This window comes from Ursus maritimus, unplaced genomic scaffold, assembly GCF_017311325.1.
Source record: "Ursus maritimus isolate PB19 unplaced genomic scaffold, ASM1731132v1 scaffold_23, whole genome shotgun sequence".
Lineage (NCBI taxonomy): Eukaryota > Metazoa > Chordata > Mammalia > Carnivora > Ursidae > Ursus > Ursus maritimus.
Genome location: NW_024424786.1, coordinates 1821220 through 1848895, shown reverse-complemented (window position 1 = coordinate 1848895; position 27676 = coordinate 1821220). Strand labels below are relative to the sequence as shown.

The 27676-nt window shown below is 51.3% G+C and overlaps 1 protein-coding gene across 4 annotated transcripts in view; it reads right to left on the bottom strand.

The window, feature by feature from the left end:
• Positions 1-353: 353 nt before the first annotated feature.
• PARVA (parvin alpha) overlaps positions 354-27676 on the bottom strand; it is a 169776-nt gene continuing 142453 nt past the window's right edge. Inside the window, exons 7-14 of one of the 4 annotated variants that reach the window (XM_040638821.1) lie at positions 27498-27556; positions 25211-25230; positions 23809-23870; positions 23011-23079; positions 20360-20581; positions 20002-20103; positions 19171-19243; positions 354-1166 (exon numbers count right to left, since the gene is read on the bottom strand). In XM_040638821.1, coding sequence (XP_040494755.1) covers positions 1066-1166; positions 19171-19243; positions 20002-20103; positions 20360-20581; positions 23011-23079; positions 23809-23870; positions 25211-25230; positions 27498-27556 — 708 coding nt within the window. In that variant the 3' untranslated portion in view covers positions 354-1065. Of the gene's footprint in view, positions 1167-8118; positions 10102-19170; positions 19244-20001; positions 20104-20359; positions 20582-23010; positions 23080-23808; positions 23871-25210; positions 25231-27497; positions 27557-27676 lie in introns of those variants that run through there. The other 3 variants (XM_040638822.1, XM_040638823.1, XM_040638824.1) reach the window with 3 other exon arrangements.

Below are 27676 nucleotides of genomic sequence, written 5' to 3'. Positions count from 1 at the left end.
GCTCAGCCCTACCTCTGGAGTCCCCCTGCCTGAGCTGGGTCCAACCTGTGGGAGCCTCACCTGTAAGACGTCAGCAGCTCTGGCTGCTCTCCTGGGCACAGCAGTGCTCAGCTCTCCTAGCCCCCACGCCCTTCCCATCCCTCTAGACACAAGCCTCATGCTCCGCCTGTCTCCTGCTTTTCTGCCCAAGGCTGGACTTTTCTGCCCCAGGTTCCCAGTCCAGGGCATAGGCAGGCCATGTCTTTGAGGGAGAGAAAGCGAGGCTCCCTCAGCCAGTAACACCTGTGCCCCTTCCCAGAGCACCCCAAATAACCAAGTGTTTGGCAAGAAAAGACACAGAATGGACCTTTGGAGGTTTTGTTAAATCTTTCTTCATTCAGAGTTTCTTCCAGTGGGTTAAGGAACACTGTACCTTTCCCCCTCTGCCAACCAACTAACTAGTTAAATACATTAAATAAAGTCAAGAGGAAGCACAGTATTTGAGATGTGAAAAGGAACACTGATTCACAGTTGGAATCCAACCCCGCTGATCTTGAGCTTGACCCCAGTCTCTAGCCTGTGTGGCCCCAGGAATCTAGGATGCTAGGAGTCTGGACGCAGCAGGGAATTGTGGGGACAATAAAGACTTCAGAGTCAGAACCAGGTTTGAGTCCCAGCTGGTGAACCTCTGTTTTCTCTTCTGTAAAATAGGGACGACAGCTGCCCCTCCCGGAGAGGTTGCTTGCCCAGTTTTCTGCAAAAGCCAACCTGTGCCTGACACAAGGCGGCCGCCCAACAAGTTTTTCTCAAGTCTTTGCTTGACCTCTGGATCTCCTCTCTGACTCACCGCCTCCTGACCACAAAGGGGCTTGGAGCTGAGCTTTCCTGAGAGGGAGCATCTGTCCCCTGGAAACACCCTCAGCTTTGGCAAGCAAAGGGGGTCTGAGCCCCCTAACTCCCTAGCAGGAGCTTAGCAGGGACTGTGGCCGGAGGGGGTCACGCAGAGCAGAAGCAGGGGAGGAGATGCAGCTCGGTTCCGTGCAGGGTCTGAATCGGGGGTCAGAGGACAGTAGCAGGGCTTGGAAGTCACTCGACCGTATCCACATGGGGATGAGGCCACGGCGGTTTCGTTCTCTGCAGTATTCTGCACCTCGCATGGTGTCTGGTGGCACAGGCAATGTTTAAATCTGTATTGAATAAATGAATGACAGCCTTATCAGTCAGAGCCTGGTTGCTTCAGGAATTCCTTTTAAAAACAAGGCAAAGGAGAACAGCTGCTGGCAGGAAACAGAGGTCCTCTGGCAAACAGACGGGTCTGTCTGGATGCAAAGAGTTAGCGATTGGTCAGGCAGCAGAGACGCGAATTCTAGAGGCCTTGAGCAGGCAAAGGAATTCTGGTCTACGGACAGGCAAACTGCCGAGGGAGCCGAGGAAGACCTACTAAGTTCAAGAGGTTAGAACCCAAACGCTAGATCCTGGCTGGCCGGGCTCACAGCCCAGCTCTGGCACCCACGAGGCACGTAACCTGTATCAAGTCCTGAATCTCTGGGCCCTTATTTTTCCCTTTGTAAAACGAGGATGATAACAGTATGTGCCTCACAGTCTTGCAGAGAGGACTCAATGGGATTATCTGTAGAAGGTCCACACTGCAAGTGCTCAGTAAGTACCCCTGTTGGGATTACTGGAGAGGAGGCCAGATGATCTGAGCTGGGTTTCAAGACACGGAGGCAGGGAACAGATGCAGGATGGATAAGCCCAAAGGGAGACTGGTTAAGAGGGCATTGCAATGTCCAGGCATGAGGGGATGAGGCCTTAATTAGGGGAACACTCGGGGCCTGAAGAGGAGAGCAGTGCAAAACACGTGGTTGATGAAGCAATCAGTAGAACGGATTGGCTGTGGTGGAGGGGAAGATCAGAGGAGGGGAAGCAGAAAGTTCAGAACTCCTTTGTGCATCTGAGAGCCCCTGGGAAGGAGACGGCACTTCTGGAAGAGACAAGGGATGTCTAAAGAAGGAGCAGATATGGGGAGGATAAAAATGCAGCGTGGGTGTGTTCGGCTGTGCTAAGTGGGCTAATGCAGTAGCCCATTCAGGGGGATGTGAGGCTGGAAATGCCCAACCAGTCAGGTGACATGTCGGGGCTGGGGTGGAGACAGGCCCTAGTGAAGCCAGGCAGAGACAGAAGTATGGAGGATGCCCTAGGCAGCATTCACATTTGGGGGCCAGGGAGATGGAAAAAAGCCCACCTAGGAGCCAACAGAGCAGCAGCCAGAGAGCGGGAGAGAAGAGGAAAAGTGTGGTGTGTGCATGACCTTTGTAGCTGCGTTCCTGGAAGAAGGTGGTGGACCGCAAGGTCAGATGCTGCAGGGCCAGCAGAAGAGGGGTCGGGGCCAGCCCCGTGTGTGAAGAGCTGACCCTGCTGAGAGCAAGTTCAGCTGCTGAAAAACTAGTAGTGGATTCTAGGGGTCATAAAAGAAAGGGGGAAGCGAGGAAGTGGATCTGTATCCTTCCAGGAGAGTGTCCCAGGGAAAACGTGAACCGGGGCAGACGGTGGAATTGGCTGGAGAGCTGGCTCAAGTGCAAGTGGTTTTTCACCGTAGAAATCTGCATGGTTTGGAGCAAAAGTCCAGATGCTGGAGGAGAAGGGAGCTGGTCCCGGAGGAGGGGCAGCCTGGGAACTGGGGCGGGAAGAAGGGAGAGGCAGTGAGATGTTGGGATGCTATGGAAAACACAAGAAGTGAACGGCTTTGATTTCTTGGTAAAGGAAGAGGGGAAGACCTAGTGCAGGGAGGAAGTAGGCGGAGGGGTCTGGGAAGCAGGTAGGCACGGACAAGTGGCCATTCTGTGACTTCCTGCAGCAATTCCACGCTGGGGAACAAGAATGAAAATGTCCACCAGTGGGGCCGAGCAGAGGGTGACTTGGAGAGGTAAGGAAGCTTTGAGTGCGAGGACAGTGTTCAAGTGACTGGCAATGGAGCCCAGCCTGGATTTTGGGGGCCTGACTGGCTGTTTGCAGAATAAAGACCGTGATTTCTCAGCAACAAGTATGACTTTAGACAAGTGACCCTAAATCTCCATTTGGCTTTAGGGTGAGTTGTGTGTTTTCTTGCAGCAGCAAATCTGTATGGTACGTGACATCAGTGCTCCTGGTGGCGGAGGCCCCTAAAGGTTACATGGCAGCTGGGGTTGGGTTATTTTCTGGGAGAATCTACCTAGGGAAACTCAGAGGTATCTGGTCCTATCTTGTCATGTCACCGTATTATTTTAAATGAGCTGCATCTGTGGCCCACCTCCGTCGGGATGGAGGAATCCATGTGGGGAGGGACCCTCTACTTTCCGATCTCCTTTTGCGCATGGCAAGGGGCCGAACTCAGAATAAGAATGCCACAAGAATTCCCCGATGTGATTGCATTCTGATCATGCGTGGTTTGGGGCCTGGCCCAGGGAGCTGACAGATTCCTGTTGTCCTATGGTGTTTGGTGTCCCGCTCAGCAATGCCAGGGCATACTCATCTTGTGGGGATGGGAATCGTCATGAAGAGAACGGGAGAGAAAGCTCTGCGTCTTATTGACAAAGAGCACCAAAGGCATGCAGGTCAGGAAGCCATTTACTCCAGATAGGTGAGTTTTATGAATGAAAGAAATCTGGCGGCTCCCCTGGTCAGGGTGGTTGCTGGTGAGCTCGGTCTCTCACAGGCAATCACGGACCTGGTCACAGGTCTGGACCAAGCAATTCCAACGTGAGAGGGGCGGATGTTATGGGGATGAGCTGCAAGAACTGACGATGCAGGAAGTTGAGGCTCAGGGACAGCACAGAGGATGCAAGCACCCACGAGGGCACCCCATTGACTCAGAGCGTGGACGACGCGAGGAGGGCTCCATGGCCTCGGGAACCCGGCTTAGCGCATGCTCGCTGGTCACCATTGTTACCGCCCATTATTTTAAGCCAACTGCCCCCGGTTCCGTGAGAGTGTGCATTCTCCAAAATCATGATGAATGAGGAACGATGGGGTAAGCTGTGAAGCTGGAGTGGAAAAGGCTTCCAGGAGCTGCTTTTCAGAAACACTGGCAAGTGTTTGCCAAGGGCGGGCCCTGTGTTTCTGTGGGCAGTTGGCGAGGCCATTGTCAGGGTTTCCGGGAAGACATGTGAGAGGCTCTGAGTCGCACGGCCCCAACCCCATCTCCCATACCAAGCCAATGTGCAACAGATTAAATATTTATCTATTGTCCTGTCCGCCTCAATAAAACATGGCACTCTTTAAAAGGGTGGCCTTAATGACGTTTGTGTGTCTTGGAATGCGGCCCTGGGCTAGCAAATCGCATCTGAAGATGTGAAAACATGAAAATCGATAACAAGAAATGAAAAGCCTGTTTCACCGATAAAACCTCATTTATCTTAATCCGTGGGGCTTCTCAGAATTTCCTAAGTGCCCTTTGAAATGCCAGCGTCAAAGCCCGGGCCCACGTGCGCTGCGCGCGGAAGGCCCAGGGGAGCCATGGCCAAGGTCTGGATTGCTCAGGCCACGAAAGCCTGCTGAGGAGAAGCGTCCTTCTGGGGCAGGCACCCACGGCACTGGTGTCCCGCCAAATTGCTCCCCAGAGGGGGTTTCCAGGGATATTTCTGGGATTTCAAAACTCCCAGTGAAAATAATGTACCATGGGAATGAAAGGTATTTCACAAGACCCTAACCGTGAAGCCTAAGTGACCCACTTCTGGTCGGCCTCATACAATGTGGCAGGCATGCTAACAGTAATTCATGCTGACTAATGTGAACTGGGAAAATGAAATTTTGATTCCATCTCCAGGAAGCCTATACCTTGTCCTGCCACCCCAACCCCCCCCAGGGTGGATGACTGCATTCCTGCCTCCCCTCCCCACTCCACCCCCCACTGAAGCCACACAGGGACCACCACAGCCCTCTGTGGTGACGAGGTTGGCAGCACTGGTCCCCAGGGATCAGCTTTCTGGCTGTAAGTCGTTCCCTTTATTTCATGCACACAGCCCCCTCCCGGCTTCTGGTTCCCTTACCTCTTCTCAGAGGACCAAAGAGCAGGAGGGTTGGAGATGGCTTAGGACCTCCTGCCCTGCCAGCAGCCCCCGCGAGATGGAGGATGAGGCTTTCCTAAGGACACCCAGGCTTCCAGCTCCGGCTTGAGACCAGATTGCGGGGGAAGAGGGTCCATCTCCTTTTCTGGCCTCCTTGGTTCTCCAGCTGTCACCCAGCTTTGCAGATGGAGGCCAGTCTCAGACCCCCAATGGCTGACTGCTTTCTCCAGTCTTCTCACACAGTGGCCAGAGGCTATTTTCTCATAAAATCCACAGGCCTCTGCCACCTCTGATCTGGTACCTCTTCTCCCTGCCTCACTCCCTGTCCTCTAGCCATCTGGCTTTCTGCAGTTTTGTCCAGGGAGCCAAGTCTTCTCCTGGCTTGGGATCCTCCCCAAGCCGTTCCCTTGAACAGCAAGCTCTTCCCTTGAGTAGGCGTCCTTTGAAAACCTCACTTTGCCAGAGACCTCTCTTGACGTCAAAACCTAGTGGGACCTCTTCCATAGTTTTCTTTGTCCTCCGCGGCCCTCACCATTTGTAGGTACCACTGATCTGTGATGATTTTTTATGCCTCTCCTTGAGTGAGCTCCACAAGGGAGCCTCCTTCACCACCAGACACGGCACCCTGAAGACATCAGACGCTCGGCACATACTTGTTGACTATCTGGCACTGGCTAAACGAACCGATGTGTTCCACAGAGCTCTCATCCTGCACATTTCTCAGGGGGCACATAGGTCCCATGGTCAGATGTAATCTGGATGTGCTCTGTCTCCCTGTAGAGGGTCATAATACGCATCCGTGTAGGAAACTCTGAGATGTACTCCAATTAGAACACAAAAAACAAAAAAAATAAAACCAAAGCTATAAAAAGCAAGTTTACTTTTCTTTAGCCTCACATTTCCCAAATATATTTGAATGTGACTTTTTTTCACTTAACATCTACTAACATCCTGCAAATATACTTGGAGACCTGCTTCACTAATGGCTTCTGACTTGGGAAGTCCAAAACTCCAGACTGTCAGGCTTGGGGTGGGGGCTGCTGGCCTGCGCGGAGCACGCTTGTGGATGCATATGCACGAATTCGTATGTGCAACACAGGGTGTGTGAGCAAATTGTGAAGCTAGCCTGGGTTTAGATTTTTCAGGGAAAAGAAAGGGAAAAACAGTCAAAATTTGGTATTTGCAGATATCCCTTGGTGTTTGCAGCTACGGTCTTTGGAGTTATCGTGGTAGCAGCTTGCACACACGGACTTGTCTTTTGCTGAGACTTGAATCTGCCAGTGGTGGGAAGCTGGTGGGTGGACACAGGTCCCTTAGTGGCTGAGCGAGTCTACCTCCTACATGACATTTCATTTCAAAGCAGTTCTCCTGTTCTTAGTATTCTCTTGAATTTTCCAATAGACCTAAGTGAATTTTGGGGGGGGTGTATTGCACGCCATATTCGCACGAGTGAAGGTTTCAGGACCTATCCCTCTTGCATAGCTAGGATAGTTTAGGTAGGTAGGGTTCCCGAGGTGGAGCTGCAGTGGATGCAGTGGGTCTCAAAATTATGTTTGATCAGCCCCCACTTAGGGCAAAACTTCTTGACCTACTGACTCCATCTAGTCTCATTTTCCAGTGGAAAAATAAATTAGTGGTGATTTGGGGGAAGTGGATTATGTATACATTTACTTTAGCACTGGAGTGTGGACAATTCATATTTGAACCACAATGTATACATGTCTTTGAGTCTGGTTATTGGAAAATTACAGTTCGAGAAGACTTTTGATGCAAATACGCTTGGGTATGCTACGTAGGGTTAACCAAGCGCCCCACAACAAAATACACTGATAATGATAAAGCTAAGCTAACAGTAATTCGTAATTAGAAAGGGCTGACTATAGCCATTGCAAATCGCAACCAACTCAAGGCGACACTGATGATGTGCTGATAGTCTTCTCCCAGATTTTGGGAACGCCAACTCTGGGCCTGCAACATGGGAAACGGGAGTTTTCGGAGAGAACAGATGAGCAGGGCCATAGGCTTGTAGCAGAATCCACACACTATTTACTAACCATTAGTACTTGCTTAGTCGGTTACAAATTAGTAGGTGTAGTGATATGTACAAATGAAAACTTCATCAAATTGTACACATTCACCATAATAATCTAAAGGAGCCCTTTCAAAAAAAAAAAAAAATTCAGTATAGGCTGCCTGAGAATGTCTCTGGTCACATACCCCTGACCGCCGACCCACTACCCACTAGCTCTCAGTTTCAACGTCTGAAGTCACTGTCCAGGCAGCATTCCCTCCTTCCAGGGGAGGGCTTTCATTTCCTAGCTCAAGCAGACCAGAGGTGTGCATTTGGATTTATAAAGTATTCATAGTCTCACTTGAAAAAAAATTTAATGTCCAGTGCAACTCTCCAAGATACAATAAGTGAAAAAAGCAATGTGCCTGACAGTATGTCTAACATGCTGTTTATGTAAAAAAATGATTTTATATGTGTGTTGATGCCTTCTATGGCCTGATAATCTCTGGAAATGAATATGCAAAACAGATCCAAATAGTTGCCTCTGGGGAAGGTTATTGGCTGCTGGGGGAGGGGAGGGAGGCCGACTTAGGTTTTTTACTAGACACCCATTCATGCTTTCTGAATTTTGTGCCACTTATATACGAACTACTAAAAATATCGATGAATGTAGAAGAGAAAAGGCACAATAACAACAACAAAACCTAGCAAGCCCACAGAGACTTGGTTTCTTTTCTTTTCCTTTTTCTTTTCTTTTCTTTTAAGAGGTGACGGTGGAGTTTGGTTTATTTATTGTTCTGACGCCTTTCTCCGCCTTCAAAAACACTGTTGTGTATTAAGCTGGAGATTCTAGAATCTAAAGGAAAACCTCCAGATGAGAGATCCAAACCTTAGGCTTCTAGACCGAGGCAGAGACCTCCATCTCGAGACCAGTGATTTAAAACCTTCCCAGTGTTCTGAGGTGTTTCCATTACCATGTAAACGCAAAATAAAAAAGGGGTGCTCTTCATGAGGCCCCTTGTACTTCGTACATTTGCAGCTTGAATGTAAAGAATAAAAGGACAACAAAGGAGACAAAATTCGTACAGCAAAGCGTGTTTAAATGAATGCATTCCTCTTATTTCATCCCGCTTTCGGACTGCTCAAGGACACAAAGCAATGGTTTATCTTGATTTGTTATCAGGAATTTAAATGAGCGCAAACAGAAATATGACACTATTTAGTGCTTCCTAATGAAAAACGTAGTATTTCGGTAATCATGTAAAAAGAATTGTATTCTTTTCCATAAATTGGCACAAGAGCCTGCGTTGTCTTTCTATCTTAAAAGCTCATTATGCTGAGTAACGATTATTTTCTTAGAGCAAAATATCCACAGAAATATGTGGTGTATCTGAATTTTATGGGTTCTGAGTCATGGCAGGTAGACAGCAGGAAATGTTTCGAAGCTGGAAGGAAATGTTTGGGACAATATGGGAGGCCTAACTCGGGGGGCGGGGGGTGGGCGGTGACGGAGACAGAGATCCAGATGAATTCCTCAAACTAGAGGTGGGCTTTGGGCAGTGAGCTGAACGTAGTGGCAAGACAGGCACAGACTATGGGTGGGTATCCAGCCTGGTGACGATCTGGCATATTTAGGAAAACCCTATAATGAAGATGTAATAGCAGAACGAATTATTATTTACCCCAAGGCCTTGGTCAATTTAAGGGCAAGTGTTAAGTACTACAAGCCCTATCCCTCTGTCTGGGGGGTATTCCCCCCCCCCCATATGTCAAGTATGCCAAAGCTTCCCCATGCTTCCTGTCCTGGTCACTCCTACTTCAGCCCCTTTCCTATTCCCACAGCACCCAGCAGCCTGGGACAAGCAGAGCCCTGTATTTCAAAGTTGGGTTCACCGAGAGGGGATACAAGTAACCACAGCCCGCGAGTGAGCCCACGCAAGGAGACTGCTCAGCCTGGGTCTAAATGACTTACATTTTTCCTTGCCTCAATTAGCCGGTAATTGCATGTGGGCAGACTTAGCCAGAAATGGTCTAAATGATCAATTAGAAGGCAAAAAGGAGTTCCTTTCTTTAAAGTTCAAGGGTCTCTGTTGAAGAGCCCTACTTCCTAAGCCCTGCTCACGTGGGCCTGCGCCCAGCTCTCCGTGGTGCCTGAGTATATTTGTACATTTGCCTAACGATAATGAATTGAGTACTTATTTTGCAGGAAAATATAGGGCACTTCCATTACATGCAATCAAGCAAAAAGGCTGCAGAATGTGCCACTCCATTAATTTTAAACAGAATTCTTCCCAAATGTCACCCTGAAACCAGAGTATGGGGTTATTACAAATCTGAAGGAATTAAGAGTAATTTTCATTTGTACAAAGTAGTTGAGGGACATGACTCGTGCCACACACACACACAATTAATTGAGTTAAAGTGGATTAGCCGATGTCAGTGTAAATCACTGAGCCCTGACCCAGCCCGCCTAGTGGTGAGACTGGGGGAGGGGGCTCCGCCATCTTTGCACGCAGGTGCACACACGGCCCCCACAACTAGAGCGCGTGCGTGCGGGGTGGAATGGGAGGGGCTAGCTGGCAATGAGCACGTTCAAAGAAGAAAAACCAACGCCAGCCTCTGGCAAGCCTCGGTTTCCTTGTCTGTAAAAGGGGATTATAATACCTGCCTCCGTGGGAATCCTGAGGGCGTCGGAGCACTTAGCGTGGTGCCCGGCACATAGTTTGCGTACGTTAACTGGAAACTATTACCTTTATTTTCATCTTCTCAGGGGAGTCTCTTGTGCCTAAACTGGTTCCCAAATCACGCTGAGGACATCTGGACCTAGCCCCAGGGCCTGGGGGGTGCGAGTCAGCCCCCTGAGCTACTGATCCTTTCCTTCCTAACTTCAGCCCTGCCGCCCCGGGCGGGAGCCGGACGGGTGGGGAGCACAGAGCTGGGCATGGGGACAAGCGGGCGGAGGCGGCTGGGGAGCGGGCCGGCGTGCCCCTCACTCCACGTTCCGGTACTTGGTGAAGAGGTTGTACAACACTCGCAGTGTGGATTTCAGGTCACAGTTGACAATGTCTGCGTAGAAAACAAACACACACGTCGCTTCAGTGGGGCCACGCAGCTCACAGCAGGCGTCCTCGTCCCCCTCCTTCTACCACCCACCTCGTGTGCCCGGCCTGGTCCTGGGGTGGGTGCCCTGCCCCTCACCCCCCAGCACATCATCCGGTGCTCCTGAGGAGCCTCCAGTCCTGTTGGGAGAGAAGAGCCTCCCCCACCAGACACCCAGAGGCAGGTGGGTGGGGAAGGATGGGCAGTGTGTACGGTAGTAAGAATTCGGAGTAGGCGGCGGCTGCAAGGGCCAGTGGTGCTAGGCGGGGATGAGGGGAGTCCCCGCCTCTCACTGAAAGCAGACCCCAGAGCCTACAGGCTTTGCTCTGGAAACGACATCCCCAGGTGAGGGGCCCCTTTCCTGTCTCCTGAGTCTCACTTGTGCCTGGGGCTCCGCTGCCTTCAGTCCGTGCCACTGAGCCAGCCAGGAGCGGTGGGGAGAAGCGGGGGTGGGGGGAGGCAGGTGGGGAGTGAGGGCAGAGCTGCCTCTCCCGGAGGAAGGGAGGGCCCCAGAGGGCACGGAAGCCCACCTGGCAGGGAGTACTTAGTAAACAGGTGTCATCAGGGGACAGACTGCTCCTGGTGGAGGACCGAGCAAGGCAGCTGGGTTTGAGGCTGGGAGTTGGTGTTTTCAGGAGAGTTCTGCCATGGGTTCCCCAGCCTTTATTCAACCATTTCCTCCCTCCTCCCCTTCTATTTACCAGTCACTTTCTTCTCTGGTTGCCCCTTGACCCCTCTGCCAGCTCCTCCACCCTACAAGGCGCCCCTCCCTGGTCTTGTCACCCCGCACTCACTCCCGTGAACAGCTGTCCTTTGAAGAGAGGGAGTAGAGAGAACATAAAAAAAGCATTCTGCCTACTATATAGGAGTGAATATTTAGATAAAAAATAAGGAAAAGCCAAGGACAAAGCAAAAGGCGAAAGCCCAATGACTATAAAAGTCAGGACAGCAGTTGCCTTTAGGGAGAAGGCTGAGGATTACATAGCTGGAAGGAGTACCTGGGAGCTGGGGGATCGTTACATGGTGGCTTGCGGGGTGAGACTTCACAGACCTCAACATTGATATCTTATGTACCTTTCTGTATATGTGATGTTTTGCACAGTAAGAATGATTTTTAAAAACCTAACTATGCAGAAGGTCAGATGAAGGAAATGAAGGACAAGAAAATAATAAATGCTCTGGGATTCGAAGCGGGGAGAGCTCCCGCTGAGCCACTGGGAAAGAAGGGATTGGGGAAGATGTCGGAACTATACCCACACCCGGGTCAGTAGGAACAGGGACTCTTGGAGATCAGGCAGAGCAAGAGGCCAGTGGCTCCAACAGGCTGGGTTGTGGCCCCCAGGTCTTAGCCTTGGGGCCCGTGCAGCTGGGGCTGCCACAGCTAAGCGTGCTCAGGCCCTGGGGCCCAGGCTCTGCAAAGACTGACACTGACTGGGCCACAAGCTGAGGGCCTGGGGCTGGGAAACCACCTTAGGACTCCTCTGACCACCCCCTGCTCTCCCCTTCGGCCTCATCCCAGCTGGGCTTGGACCCTGCTCTAAGCTCTCTGGCTGATGGACGTGCTCATGGTCTTCCTGGGACCACTTGGGAGGCCTGGAGCTCAGTTTCCCTTTCTGCTCCCATGTCAGTTCAGGCACATACTGAGCCTCCTTTGACATGAGACCCTCTCTGGTGGCTAAACCCTGCCACCTTGCCCTGCCCATCCAAGGAGTTCCCTGTCAGGTGGAGTCCTATGCCCTGTAGGCTGATTCCTGCTTTTCCCTGACTGCTTGATGTTGAGTAGTTCTTAAATTCCACTCAAGTCAAACATTAAGAAGTTAGGGAAGGAACTGTTGGAAAGCAGAGAGGGACAGAGGTGAGCTCAGCAAGGGAGTGAGCAGGAAGGGGGTGGTAGGGTGGCACTGGGACCATGACAACACTCCTAACTGGGCCTCTTAAAGCCTCTTGCCCTCTCCAATCCATGTGACCCACTGTAGGTAGACTATTTAGTCTCTGGGTATGGTTGTGCAGGATGCACACTGCACAACTTCAGGGCACGTCATTCACATTTCCAGGGCATCATTACCATAGATCACAACATAAATGGTGCCCCTTGAAGTTCTACAGCTCATGACTTGTATGGCCATACAACCATTTCACCTAAGCTAAGGTCCAAAATCCTAAATCATGACTTTGCAAGGCATGATGTGAACTCAGCCCACCTTCCCAGCCTCACTTCATGCCCCACTCTCCCTCGTTCACTCTGCACGGGTCACACGGACTTCCTTTCACTTCGTCCCAATGGCTGCACTTCTCCATCATCTTGGCCTGTGCACACGTTGTGTGCCTACTGGATTACCTTCCCCAGATGGTTGACTCCTCATCTTTCTGCAGACCTTGGCTCAAAGCACCACCTCCTTAGGGAAGCCTTCCTGACACCTGGCCTGGGTGAGGGTACCCTGCTTTATGGTCTCGAAGCCCCCTGCTCTTCCTTCATGGCACACACTCCAGTTCTAAATCGGTGATTTGTGTGCTCATTTGATCTAGTCTGCCTCTTCCCCGGACGGCCTGTGACTTGATCGCAGACAGCCGGTCTTGCTTGCTCCAGCACCTAGCCTAGTACCTGGCATGCACAGACCTCAATAGGTGTGAATAGATAGCTAGATGAATGAATGATTGCCCAGTGTCGTGCGAGCCAAGAAAGAAAATTCCAGGAAGAGGAGACTGCCAGAAGGGCTACATGCTCCTAAGAGGGTTAAACTGGAAAGAGTTCCCAGGGAACGTGGCTCTAACTGGTGGCTTGAGGGGGAGCAAAGCCATGTGCAGGGGGAGGCAAAGTATTACCCACAGAATGGGCAGATGAGGCTTGGAGGCAGTGGGCCTGGGCACAAAGGAAGAACTTGGGGGCCTGATGGAGGATAGGGATGGAGGCAGGAGGACTTGTTTTTCCCTTTTAAGGACAGGTGAGTTCTGAGGTTTCTGGAGAAGGAAAATGTCCAACATGATGGGAGAATGTCTCAAACTGACCATTTAATTTTAAGGCCCGCTAAGGTTTGAAGCCCATCTTCATGATAGCTGTGTAACCCAGTTAAAGTCATTTAACTTCCCTGAATCAGTTTTCTCACTGGTAAAATTAGGTTTTATGAAAAACATCTAGAACACATTAAGGGCTCCCTAAATGCTAGTTCCCTTCCCCTTTCCCATCTTTGCCTGTTAACAGAGCTGTTGTGTACAGCTGTGCAGTATGTGTACTGCACAACTCCGGGGGGGGGGTGCCATTCACATAGACTAGGCCCTAGGAAACCTGAGTTCCTGCTTCCTCCAGGTCATCACCTTATCAGGAAAGCCAACTGTCATACAGTTACAGGCAGGTCAGTAGATGGGCTATCTCAGCCAGGAGAGGGGCTCTGGATTCCTGGGAATGACCTGTGACTCCATGCTATGTAAACAGAGCCTCTTGAAAGCCCTGGCCAAATAAACTATGTGATTAGTAACTCAGTACTGCTCTGATGGCCTCTGCGTGCTGGCCCAGGGCCCCTCTCTGGGAGCAGTCTGGATGGTGGGGCTCCTGTTTAGAAACAACCAGAGCAGAGGTTGGCTAGCTCGCTGTGAGCAGGGGAGAGATAAATCAGACCCAAGGCTACTCCAAGGAGAAAACAGCCTCTGGCCAAGGGGAAAAGGCTCCATTTTTGTTCCTCTCGCTTGGTGGCATTAGTGTCTCTTCCTGTTCATTAGATGACCATCCGAAATGAGTTTATGGTTCTTTAAATGATGCAGAAGTCAGAGGAAGGGGAGGGTAACTCTTCACAGTGGAAACTCCATCTTTACTCAGAGGGACAGGGCCCTGTGTGGCCATGCCCTCCATGGACCTGTTCGTGCCACCAGTGTCCCTCGTCTCAGTCTGGGGCAGTTGCTGAGCCCCTCTCTCGGAAGCTTCCCTGCTGGGTCCCCAGATCCCTTGAGCCGGGTAGGAAGTCAGCTGGCAGCTCAGTGCCCCCAGGTGGTGGGGGCTGGAATACACTGGGCGGTCACAGGCCAGCTCCTCGGGGCGAGTGCGGCCCCCATCCCGCTCTTGATGGAGCTAGCTGACGCTCGGTCTCTGCCTGGCTGACCTTGCTGCTCCCTATTCCCCACTGCACTAGGACCCATCCTCTGGAGATGGGTCATATTGGTGTTGGCCTGGGACCCTATCTGGGGATCTTGCTCTTTTCTGTACAAATTCAAACAAAGTTGAAAGGTGACAAACATCCAGAAAAGTTCATGAACATATATGTGAGGTTTTAAATGCTTGAAAGAGAACCCCCAGGTAACCAGCACCCACGACAGGGGCAGAACATTGTCAGTGCCCTGGAAGTGCCCCCGCCCTCTCCGCGTTCCGGTCACAAACGTCTCGCGTCCGGCAAAGAGAGCCACTATCTGGACTCGTACAGTGGTCATTTCCTTGCGCTTCTTCGTCATTGCCGGTTTGAGTTTGGCCTGTTTTCATGCTTTACACCAGTGGGATCGTGCTACGTGTATTCTTTTGTGATTTTTCTTTTTCTTACTCAAAATCATGTTAATGGGATTCATCTATGTTGTGTGAGCTGTTCATTTTTAAACAATTTCGAGGTGTCGTTTGTTTCATTGAGACAGAACTATAATTATCCAGCTCTAATTTTCTAGTTCTTTGGGAATAAGTGGGTCTCGGTTTAAGCTGATTTACAGTCCATTCTTAGTGCCTTGAAGCGGTCGTGCGGGATCCTGGTGTCCAGCTTTATACTTGCTTTTTTTGCAGAGAAGTATCACTGACCTTTTCACGCTGCAGTAGCTAGAAGTCCTTCCCGCCACCCCCCCCCCCGATTTCTCAGTTCATTTTTTGTCACTGTTGGGTATTAATCCACGGTCTGACTCTACCCCAACACATCTAGTCTGTTAGGGTGTGCAGACCAGTGTCGGCTATCGTGGACGGTCTTGGGCTAGTTTCCTGGTGTGTGGACACGCATGCCTGTGAACGAGGTTACTGCAGCAGATGCTGTATTACTTTCCTACTGCTGCTGTAAACAAATTATCATGGGTTTGGTGGCGTAAAACAACCCCAATTTGTTATCTTAGAATTCTCACGGTCACGGTCCAAAATGGGCTGCCCTGGGATAAAAATCAAGGCATCCGCAGGGCTGCGATCTCTTCTGGAGACTCTAGGGGGCATCAGTTTTCTTGCTTTTTCTAGCTGCTAGGGGCTAGCTTCTAGAAGCTTGCATTCTTTGGCTTGTAGCCCCTTCTATCCGCAGCCACAGATGGCTGTTTGAGTCTTTCTCCTGCTACCTCACACTGATACTGAGCCTTCCACTTCCTTTGTGATTATACTGGAAATTTCCAGATACTCCAACTCAGTCACATCTGCAAAGTCCCCTTCGCCATGTAAGGTGACATCTTATCAGGTCCTGGGGATGAGGGTGTGAGACTTTTGGGGGCCATCACTCTGTCTACCATAGAAGGTAGCGCCAATCTTCAACTTATTACATGAAGACCAACTACCGTTCAAAATGGTTGTATTTACATTCACACCAGCAGTTTTCAGTCGCCCCACATCCTTGCTAACACTTGATATCATCAGTTTGAAATTTTTGCCACTATCTGGTCTGCACACTATTCTCCTCAGGGAATGGGCAAGAGAAATGGAACTCTTTTCGCTATTTCCAGCCACTAACCAAGGCCTTCCCAAAATGAATTGATCACTTGGACCTCAGCTTCTATCACCTTCCTGGGATTTTTTAGCATTGCTTGAAGTCTGGCCCCAACTTTTCCAACTCTTTGAATTGTAGATACCCCATCAGCCTGCTGGCTGACCGACAGGCTTCATTCCTGGCGAGTACTAGATTCCCTCTGCGTCCCCACTTGGCTGTCATGCCGGAGTCTTCACCACATTTGGTGAGGAGTCACTTGAATAATAACGGGGTAGGCGTGTGCACTGGAAGACAGGTGGTGTGATGTCCTAAATAAGAAGCCACCAGCTTTATGCCAGGATTTCACCTGCTTCATTGGCCGTGAACTTGGTGCTAACACTCGGGCTCCTAAAGGTTGATGAAGCCTGGGCAGCAAAAGTCATCTGGGGTGCACACCCAGTTCCCAGGAGATTTCAAGGTACGATGGAAATTTGAAGGTCAAACAGCATGGCGGAGAATGCACTTCCCCGAGCTTAAAAACCTTTGCCATGAAAAATGTCTCCACCACAGCCACTCTGATTTTGAAACACCCTCAAAGAATTACCCACATTGGCACCTTTTGTAAAATCTGCAGCGTAAATTCACCACTGAATCTCACTTTCCAGGGAGAGGCGCAGAAACCAGAGGGGCTGCTGGGGTATATACCCCTTACAAAGTACGATTTCACGACGTGCCATTTCCATTCTCCTTTACGCACTGGAAATTTTCAGCGTGGGCATGATGCCCAGTGTAACAACAAATAAAACAGATGGGTTTTTCCATTGCTATGGGTCAGGAAGTTTCATATTAAGCAGTTCAGTCAGTAATTGTACAAGAAATGTCCTCTAAATGCTGAAATGTCCCTATAGGTTAATTGATACTGGGAAAACTGTCTGTTCCGAGGGAAATAAAGGCCTGACAATGGATGTATGGGGGGAGTACTTCTGATTCATGACCAGGAAGTTTCATATTAAGTGGCTCAAGAACATGGAAACAGAAATGCTGGCCAGAACTCTCCTGCTGTCTCTCTTACTCTGAAGAGGTGTTTGTCTCTCTTACTCTGAAGGGGTGTTTGTCATCTGGCCGCAGGGCTCAAAGTCCTTTCCTGACGACATTAGGATGGTTGGAGTGACCTTGGCCTGAGAGGGCCCCTAGAAGGACACCAACCTTGCTTGATGCCCTGGGCAGTGACCAGGCGCTTAGAACAGGTGACGGTAAGTGAGAATAAGGGATTGGCTTTTGTTGGCTGGGGCCAGGTTAACGAGGTCTGTGACGAGGCACGACACGGGGACCCAGCCCGTGTCCTCACAATCCACCTCTCTCCTCCAGGCTCCCTGCTTTCCCCTCAGCTTCAGGTAAAGGCATTCCCGCAAGATAGTGTCCTTAACCTTTTTCTTTTCTCCGCATGCTTGCTTGTTGTTGGGTTTCCACTAAGTGGAAGACTTCTGATTACATAACTGCAGCCCTGATCTTTTCCCCAAACTCCAGTCCGCTTGGTCAATGCCTCAGCTTTCTGACTAACGCTGACATCCTTATGTCCCCTACCAAGCTTGCTTTCTTCCTGGGCTCCCCAGTGCTGCTGCTGCTGCCCCACAGCTAACTCTCTGTTCTTCACTCGGCCTTCCAAAGGATCTCTCTGGAACAGAGCTCGGAGCACGTCACTTGCCTGCTCAAGAACTTTCCATTGTCTGGTGCCTGGGTGGCTCAGTTGGTGAAGCGGCTGCCTTCGGCTCAAGTCGTGATCCCAGGGGTCCTGGGATGAAGCTCCACGTCGGTCTCCTTGTTCCGTGGGGAGCCTACTTCTCCCTTTCCCTCTGCCCTTCCCCCCTGCTCATGCTCTCTCTCTCTCACACACTCTTTCAAATACATAAAATCTTTAAAAAAAAGAAAGAAGCTTCCGTGTCTCCCACTGCCTACAGAATAAAGTCCAAACTTTCTGCCTCGGCATCAAGTCCCTCTAGGACCTAAACCAGCTCGCTTCATCCTCACCAACTCTTACCCAGTTCAGACTCTTAATCTTCCAGCCAAACAGGCAACTGTTTGCATTCATTACCAGGGGCACGTGATACGCATTGGTCACCGTCACAGTGAATCCTGTCACGTGTATGTCCCTCCGCGCACCATCTTTATAGACGTGAAAAGTAGGCTCAGAGATGGTAGGTAAGTTGCCTGAGGCCCCACAGCTGGTAGGCTAGGGACTGGATCCAGGGCTGTCAGGAGCTTAGCCACAGGCTCCACTGTCCCACAAACGGAGCCCCTCTCCCTCCCCCAGGCAGGACTTTTGCTCACACTGTCCTCCTATCTGGGGTGGCTCCCCTCTCCCAATCTCCAAATACAAAAGTCCTGTCTGATCCTCTTGGCTTAGCCCCGCTGCCACCACCTCCATCAAACCGTCCTCTGCCCAGACGGAAGTGCTGGCGCCTCCTCCATTCTCTTGCTCTCTTAGCCGTACCTCTTTCAATGGCAGTTGTCACAACTGTCATTCTGTTGTGGTTGCTGGGTGCACCTTTTCTCTCCCCTGAGGGCGGCAAATGCCTTGAAGTCAGGAACAGCCCACCCCTCGTGGCATGTCACCATCGATGGGGTCTTGCGCCCCTGGACAGCACGTGCCCCCCTCGATGTGCAGGTGTGGGTGGAGGCACAAGCAATGGGGAGGGGACACACCCCATCCCTGCTTGTCTGCCTTCCTTCAAACAACTAGGAAAGTGCAAGCAAAAGGGCCCACGGATGGAAAACAGAAAATTATCTGCAACACAGTGTTGACTCACCAGCGCTGATAAAATGGAATATTTCAGTCAGTAAGTCAATAATCGTCCGACCAAGAAGACTCCCAGGAGAGATGAGCCTCCCATATGCACAAATGCACACAGCTCCAAGTATGAGCACGGGAGGGCTGCTGGAGCAGTCTGTTCCTTCTGCATTTTTATTCAGTCTCATATTTGCAATCTGAACCCAACAAATCAGGGCTCCTCTTTCGGCAGAGTTGGAGTGAGCAAAGAGCAGGAGAGGCAATTATGGTGCGAGCAGAGTTGCCGGCGAGGACTCCTGCATCTCCCCCTGCCTGGCTGGGATACAGCTATGTGACAGGTCAGCACCCGGTCCAGGGACAGAAGAACCTGGAAACTAGGCACGGGGCAGTTCCTGTGGCCCCTCCCCCACAATCCCATGCACGGGGATCCTTATCGGCAGCTCACAGAGGATCTCTAGGACTGAGCAGCTATGCCCTGTCCCACCTCCCCAGACACACGGCAAAGAAGACCTCAGAGAAGAAACCCTTCCCCTGACGTCAAATACGATCTTGCCCAGGACCCTGAACACTCATGTGCAGCGACGGGGTCTGTCCGTCCTGTCACAAACCCAGGGAAGAGCAGAGTACCTTCTGGCCGTGGCTTTGGCTTTTCCAATCCCCCGTCTTGCATGAGCTCGAAGGCAAAGGAGACATTCAATACCTGGAAAGAGAAATGTGGTGCCCGTGTCATTGTGCCCGGATTCCTGGACCCTTGGGGCTCCCGGCTCCTGACCCTGGGAAGCGAAGGAGCCGGCACTACAGCCAGAGGGGCACAGGCCAGGTAAAAACGGGGCCCTAATGTGAAGGAGAGACAAAGCGACCAAGATGGGCAGGCCGTGCCGAGCGTGAGCTGGCTGGTCCCAGCTGGCTATTGGTGAAACGTTGCTGTAAAGTTCAAGATCCTTCTGTCCTACTGTGTTCCCGTGTTAACTGCCAGGACGTGAAACTTAGGGATCTGAGTGCGCACAGTTGGAAGGATCAGATGGCAAGACGTGTTCAAGAGGCAGAGAGCGGTTTCTGCTTCGGACCAAATGTCCTTTGCCTAGCGGGCAGGCTGGGGCGGCCCGTGAGAGGCATCAGAACCAGGCTAAGCGTGAGCCTCAGGTCTGGCCAGCCTTGCAGGCACCTTCCCTGTCCTGTCTGGGGAGAGATGAGGCTGGGTTGTGCACCCGGCACGCGCGTACAGCTAGGGGGCCAGGGCCGGACCACAAAGCAAAGGGAGAGCTGTTCCCGATGCTCAGGGGTCTGCAGGTAGCTCCGTCCCAGCTCAGCGGTTCCTCAGAACCGGCCCGTATCCAACTGCCGAAGGCTTGGGCGGATGGGAAGCCGCTGCCTTTTCCCCGCATGGCCCCAGCAGAGGTGTGGGCGGGGGAGTTGGGACGTGGGCTGGGGGCCTCCCTTCAGGTCCCGTCCCCTTACCTTCTGTTCAAAGCTGTCTGGGGTCAGGAAGAAGCTGTGCAGAGGCACGAAGTAGCCCTCCAGGAGCCCCATGAGCAGCACCAGGTACACCCCATCTGCAAACTGGAGGGAGAAGGCCAGCTGAAGGCACTGGGCCCCGGAGCACCCAGGCAAGACCTCTCCGGGCGGGCTCATCCGTCGCCGTGTCAGCGCCCCGAAGGCTACCTCCCCAGGCAGGCTGCTGACCGGGGTGAGGGACGGTGGCCTGAGGCAGGAAGGCCTGCTTTACGGCAGGCCCACCCCACATCTGGCTGGCCCCGCACGGAGCCACCGCCCATGGGCCTGGTTTCAGCGGCTCTAGCATGTCCTGAGCACTGACCTTGTACCCAGCCCTGATCTGGCCCGGGCACCGCAGAGATAGGTCAGGTGCGGCCCCTGCCCTCGAGGAGCTCCAGTCGAGTGGGGAGACAATGCGGAGGAAAGGCAGCAGCCACTCTGATGGAGGGAAGCACGTTGGCCTGTGTGACAGTGACAGAGGTCCTCGCCCTCCACTGAAGACGACAGGGAAGGCTTCTGGAGGTGGCTCTGCCCGAATGGAGAGCTGAGGGATAAACAGGCGTAGCTAGGGTGGGGCAGCGGGGGAGGGAAAGGGGGTCCAAGACCCATGGCAGGGTGACTTCTGCTTTGTCAACAGGGACAGAAGTCTAGTGTCCTGTAGGCCTGGGCGTTCTCCTGTTTCACCCTGTACTTTATTGCTGTTTGAGACGCAGCACAGTGTAGCTGTGCGAACGTGGGCTTTGGAGCTAGGCCTCCAGCTGTCCTCCTTACCAGCTGTGTGACTTGAGAAAGTTATGTAACCTTGCCTCATTTTTCTCATCTGTGAAGTGGGGGTGATGATCGCATAGTAACTACTCTGTAGGGCTGTCAGGGGGATAAACTGAGTAATACGCGTAGAGCGCCTAGAACACCATTCGGCATGTAGGCAACACTTACTAAACAGTAACTATTGCTATTACTATCTGGGAAGACAGCGATGCAATCAGGATACAACTCCCTGGCTCTTACTGACAAAGCAGACTGTGTGCTGAGGGCCACAGCAAGAGGCTTAGAGCCTGGTCCCTTGCACCAAGGGCAGCTGGGAACCTGGTCTGAGGGGCAGTGGACTCCTGGGCTAAGTGGGAGGTGCAGGTCTTCTGCTGATGGGAGGGCAAGGAGAGTGTGAGCTGGGCAACTGGGGTGGGCTTCATGGAGGCAGTGGCGGCCTGGGGATGGAGGACGCTTGGATGAGTAGGTGTTCCCAGGGGTAGAGGATGGCCTGAACAAAGATCTAGAGGTCAGATGCATACTTGAAATTAGAGAACCTTTTAAAGGAGGTGGGGCCCCCAAATCGTTATGGGCATAAATCCCAGTTGCTAAACAGTTCTTAAGAGGTCAGAGTTCTTGGAATCATCTCAAGGAACTTAAAACTAGATACAACCGCCTGGAACGTGGACTGGACCCACTGTCTGAACTCTGCTGAATGACCCACTGGTGGGCCTGTGACCCAGCCTTTAAGATGGGTGTATTGCCTGGTCTTGGACTTGACCTAGGAGCAGCTTCCTCCCTGCATCCATTCAGCTGGACTTCAATTCCAGGGGGAGGGCCAAGCCTGACTCATCCCAGGCCATACCAGGGAAGATAGTGGGAGAGCAGACCCCAGCATCTATGTCAGAATCAAGGCTCTCCCACGGAACTAGTTAACTGTGCCTCTTTTTGGTGGTGGCTGGAATGGATTGAGAATAAAAGAATCTAATCTGTCTACTTAAGGGAGGACCCTGGGTTAGGGTCAGGGTTACTCAGAACTCTGAGTGCCACTGACCTAGACCTTCCCATCCCTGACTGCTGGTTCTGATGACGTGGTGGTTGAACCTGCAGACGGACCCCAATCATGCCTGGCAGAGGCTCCCTCTCCGAACACTCCTTACCCATGAAAACGGAAGCGGGAATTCCAGAACTCATTCTAGCCCTCTCGAGGGTGCATCACTTTTCCAGAGGGTTCCCTGTCTCCCAAAAGAGTAGATAAAGCTCATTTTATAGAGTACAGACACCGCACAGTCGGGGAGAGCTCAGTGACAGACCTGGGAATTGCCTTACCTAACAGGAGGGGCCCACGTCCTCAAACGAAAACCATACTTAAGAAGTTCATCGCAGACGAAAGAGGGTTGGGAAACAGGGTGCCTTATACGGTCTTAAAGTACCGCCTGATAATGATTAATTATAAGGGCGGAGGGAGTTTTACGGTAGAGGAATCTGGTGGAGACTAACCAAGTGACCGAAGTTACTGTCACCAGGATTGGGCCTAATGGACAAAGTGCCTGAGAAGAGCACAGTGTTCCTGGGGTGGACCCACCACTGAACATGCATAACCTGAATCTAGTCATGAGGGAAAAAAATTGAGAAACATCCTATGACCCTAATGGCCCACACTCTTCAAAAATGTCAATGTCATGCAAAAAAAAAAAAAAAAAAGGCTGAGGATTTGTTCTATATTAAAAAGAGACTAAAGAGACGTGACCGTTAAAAGCAGCCTGAGAATATTAAGACACCCATGTTTCTTTGACTCCAATGATATTGTCAAAAGTAGTCAAATATCCACGACTTTATGTGGTTCGACCTAAATAGATTATCATCTTGACATTACAGTTGCTTGAATCTGATCCTTGTAATGTGATTATTTCACAGCATCCTCGTTCTTAGAGATGTGTGCTGAAGTATTTCGGGGTGGAGGGAGAGAAACAGACCCCGAATGTGGCCAAATGCTAACAACTGGTGTATGTGGGTGAAGAGTATATGGGTATTCATGAGAATATTCTTGCAACTTTTCAAAATAAAAAATTAGAAAAAAATCAGCATTCCATGCAGTTCACCCCTCTGAGCAGAACAGAATCCACCTCCCTCCTGGGAAAGCTTCAGGATCAGTATGGAAAGCCATCCTGGCTGTGCAGGGATGGGGTACTTGGAACAGTGGCTGCACTCAGGGCTGTCACCCACCTGGGTTTCCAGTTCTGTGACCTCCAGGTTCAGTTTATTCAGGTGCTTGTTCACAAAAGTGATGAGTGTCTAAAAGAGAAGCACACGTCGGGCATGAAGATGGAGACTCTTGCCAGTGTCAGACCCTGGAGGCCACCTCTGTGACTCTACTGTGAGGACAAGGACCAGTGTGATAACACAGGACATGGCCCAGCTGAGCGTGCTAGCCAGGGATCACTGCTGAGCTGAGTGAAATGAGCAGCCGATGAGGCTCTTCTGCAAAGCTCCTTGAGTTCACAAGAAAGGACAGCCCCCAGACTTTGTGATCCCAGGCACTATGTGATTCAAATTGCCAGTTTCAGGGCTGTGAAAGGGGCAGCAAGTCCTGAGAGGGCAGAATGACAGGTGCAGTGTCCTAGCCCCAGCTGGGGGGCCAGAGAAGAAATAACCTCACTGGGTCCCTCCTTCTAGACCTTCCTAGGGGCAGGTCCCTGTGCCTGGGGAGGAGGGAGGTGTGAGGGAGGAGGCCTGGTTGGCCAAGGGTTCAGTGTGGATGGGAAGACAGGGTGCTCGTAGTCTCAGAACCCCCAGGAGACACTGTCATCCTGATGGGAGAAGAAGGGGGTGGATAAGAAACCCATTGGGAACAGGAATGTAAAGCGTACACCACTTACTTGGGTGGGAAAGCCCCGAGTTTGCAGAGAGCTGGTGAGGACACCAGTTTCAGGAAGCAGGCGAGCTCCCGGCGTGGGTTCTAACGTTTGGTTGCACCTCGCTCCCCTCCCTCCGTCCCCTCCCTCCCAGGCACCTTTTGCTCACCTTTTTCACTACATTGAGTTTGTCTGGTGCGTGGTCAAACAAGGTGTCAAAGGCATCACGTTCTGGAAAAACAGTAAAAGGTAAAGTGGAGCAAAGACCTGCTTCCTGGTGGAGAAGCCCACCCCAGGGCCCAGCCAAGGTGGCCATACCGTCAACTACAGGCAGGAATTCTTCAGTGCGTGAAACAATGCTGGAACTCTGGAAGCTGGGTTTGGGGCAGAGATTCTGGGTTGATTCTTAGCTTGGGGCTTTCTCTTTCTCTTTCCACTGTCTACATCAACCCTCTTTTGGGCTGGGGCTGGGGGCATCTGTCAGGCAGTTTAACTTGAGATTGGTCATTTCCCTTCACTATTTATATCCACTACATCATGATGTAGTCATGTTTCTGAAGCTTTTTGGAGGCAGAATGTTATCCAAACATCGAATCACTTCACCCCCTAATTTTCAAACCCATGATAGCCACGGCAAACATCGTGGTAGAGTGCTCGGATGATTGGACTGGGAGCCTGGGAGCCCCGGGATAGAATGTGTGCTCTTGAGTGATCTAGTCACTTCAACCCTTGTGCCTCAGTTTCTTCTTCTGTAAAATGCCAGCTGAAAAAAACCTCCCCCAGGAGTGTTATAGGGATGAAAGAGAAGAAAGTATGTGCATGTGTTCTGTAAACTTTGAAGCACATCTGCTGATCTGAGTTTATTAGCATTACTGGGGTATGGCAAACATTATCCACAGTAAATATGGGGTCATAGAAAGTAGCAAAGCCCTGCCCCCTGCCCCCTGCTCTCCCTGCTGTAGCCCCCAGGCTCTCTGAACTCAGAGGTAAAATAGTGGATAGGATCGGAGGCAGGGAATGAGAAGAATGTCCAGGAGGGACCTGGGACTGGGAAGCTTGGTGGTCCTGGGGCCTGCCTTTTCCTGCTCTTGCACCGATGGGTAAATCTGGGACTGCCAGAGGGGTGACTGAGGTCTCGAACGTTCACAGACTGTATAAACAAATGCAAAGTTCTGGGAAGCCGGAGCGGTAGGACGCGTGATGAGGAAAGAGGGACAAGACGGCTTCCAGAAGGACCGGACTGAGGGGGAGGCTGGACTGTCCCGAGTGTGTACGTATACCTCTTTACTTCTGGAACGCACTTAGAGCGTGACCACCCCCCGATGTCCAGGGCCCATCCTGAGCCCGGCAATGCCCGTGGTCCAGTTACTGACAAGAGGACCGTGCCGCTGTGGCTAGTTTGCCTCTTCCCACCAGGAAGCCGACCCTCCCTCCTAAGCCGCGCTGTCACCAGGCCGGTGCAGACACACACGCAGGAAGCAGGCCGAGGGCCTGTTCTTCCCAGATGCTGTAGAATTAACTAGACCCCTGTGGCAGCCACCAGTACCAGAGGATAATCTGATGCAACTCACCATGCCTTCCGGAGAGAGCCCTGCAGGAAAAGGAGAAGGAAAACAGCGTGAGTCTTCTCTCTCTGCCCTTCACTGAAGAGCCCACAAAGCTTTCTCCCTTGGCATTGTGTTCTGCACGAAGTCTCCGGTTGTCGCTAGCCTTCCGCCATTACCACCTGTTCTTCCCTCTGCTCTACAGACACAAAGCCTGCTATAAACGATACTTGCAGGGCTATTTCTCGCTCTACGTAAAATCACACTGTTGCTTACAGTTGACAAGGAATATCGGACTCGGGGTTGCGACATTCCCAACCATTGCGCTGCCCGGGCTGCTCTGGGCATCTGCGTGGGGACGTCGGCTTTGTCTTTCTCCTGTTCATTCTGCGATTCCCACCAAACCGCACCTGCCATTGGCTCAAAATCGGTTTCTCAAAGAGGGCAGGAATTGGACCCATACTCCTACCGGTGAAGCAGCAAAGTATTAACAGCACAAGCATTAGAACAGACTCCATAGGTTTAAATCCCATAGAGCCACTTGCTTGCTGTGTGACCTTGGGCAAGCTACAGAACCTCTCTGGGCTCCAGGTCTCTTATCTCTAAAACAAGCATGATAATGGTAAATACCTCAGTAGGATATGAGCATTACATGATTTAATGTGCAGAAAGACTTTACCAGAATTCCTAGTATATGGTAAGTGCTCAATACATTTTTTTCTCTATATGTTTTTGGTTCTTATCATATTGGTTTATTCCAACTGTACATCTATCACCTACTAAACGATGACTTGGGGGAGTGTACTGGAAAGAATAACGAACTTGGCGTTAACTGTTGGATAGACCAAGAACAGCTGCTTCTCCACCTTTGGGATGTGGGGTCTCAGGAGGTGCAGGCATTGCTTTGTGTATTTATTATGAGTATCAATAGATACAACAGTGCTTCACAAACTGTTGTGTGCTTCCATTGTTAGGAGCTGACCTCCCCCTTCACGTCTGAATGGCAAGATGGCAGAGGGAGACCCCAGGAAGCATGGCAGGCAGCTGACTGATGACTCTGCAAACCCAAACTTCATGTCCCCTGGTTCAGGAGATTCTCACAGGCCACGTTCCTCTCAGGGATGTCTTTCTCCTTTCCATAATGTGAAACAGCAGGCATGGACAAGCCCCGCAAAGGGCGGGGGATGTGGGGGGCAGGCCTGAGCCAGGAGACATGAAGGACACGTCACAGGACCCAGGCCAGGGAGGAAGCGTGCCTTGTGTATCGGCTGCCCTCTTGACTTCCAAGACTAGCCCCCAGAGTGCCGTGGAGGCTGCCCGACAGGCTCTCCACGGGCCATAAACTGGGCATCTCGAGAAGGGCTACTACACATCTCTGCCCTACCTGGGTCCTATCGAAGGGACAAGCAAAGTGTAGTCCAGACAGGCAGAGCCTGGGACCTCCCTCAGCCACCACTGGGGAAGCAAGCTGTCTAGAGACTGGGCAAGGCTTAGAAGGTGTGGGTCAGCTCTGATGGGGGACCCCACTGTTACCACAGTGAATCCTCACCACCTTTCTGGTTAGGCAAACGCTCCCCACTTCAGACATATGGAAACTGAGGTCTGCGCAAGTGGCAGAGTCTGGATCTGAACTCAGGTCAGGCTGGCTTAGAGATCCCTGCTCTTTCCACTTCGCTCTTGGTCAAGGGAGCGTAGCGGAAAGCTGGGGCCGCAGGGGATGCTGAAAATGTACTTTGCCTGTGGCCAGGGCTCAGGCCTGCCCGACGATCTCAAGACCCCTGCCCCCAGTGTCCTGCCTTCTCTACCTCAGAACAAATTTCCCCATGGCAGGCCTCTTACATATTCTGAGATTCCAATTGCTTAACGGAAATGAAAAAACACAAAATACCAACCCACCACTCTGAGGTAGAAAAGGGCTTTCGGGGTCATGGCACATGACCAAATAAATCAGATTCGGAAAAGGAAGAAAAATGTCCTTTTGAAGGCTCACACTTTAAATTCAACCCCATGTTTATGGCATGACGATTTCATGCTGGTTGGCTTTTTTGGGCACACTTTTTCCTGGAGTGCCACAAAATTAGAATTTTTCAATCACTGCTAATTCCCTCTCCCCACGTCCCCACCCAAGTTTGTATCTTAAGCATTGAGAGGCATGTTTTGAATGCATGGAAAAGGCTAAACTATAATCATTGGCTGAAGTCTAATCCCTCTTGCAATCCCAATAAATGAAAACTAAATATCAGCAAATGGATGAATTTCGGAGAAACATCTGTGTTCCATTACAGATTCGCTGGCAACAATGGTGTTGACATACTCTGTGTTACCAGTTATTTCCTCTTGGATTTGCCGAGACTGGAGGATTCCTTCTCGTTTCTGAAACGGGGGTGGGGAGGCGGGCGGGAGGAGGAGAGAAAAAATATGCTTTAGAAAAATACAAAAAACTGATTAGCATTCCTGATACTGAGAAAGTTACTGGCGTTTAAGAGATGAAGC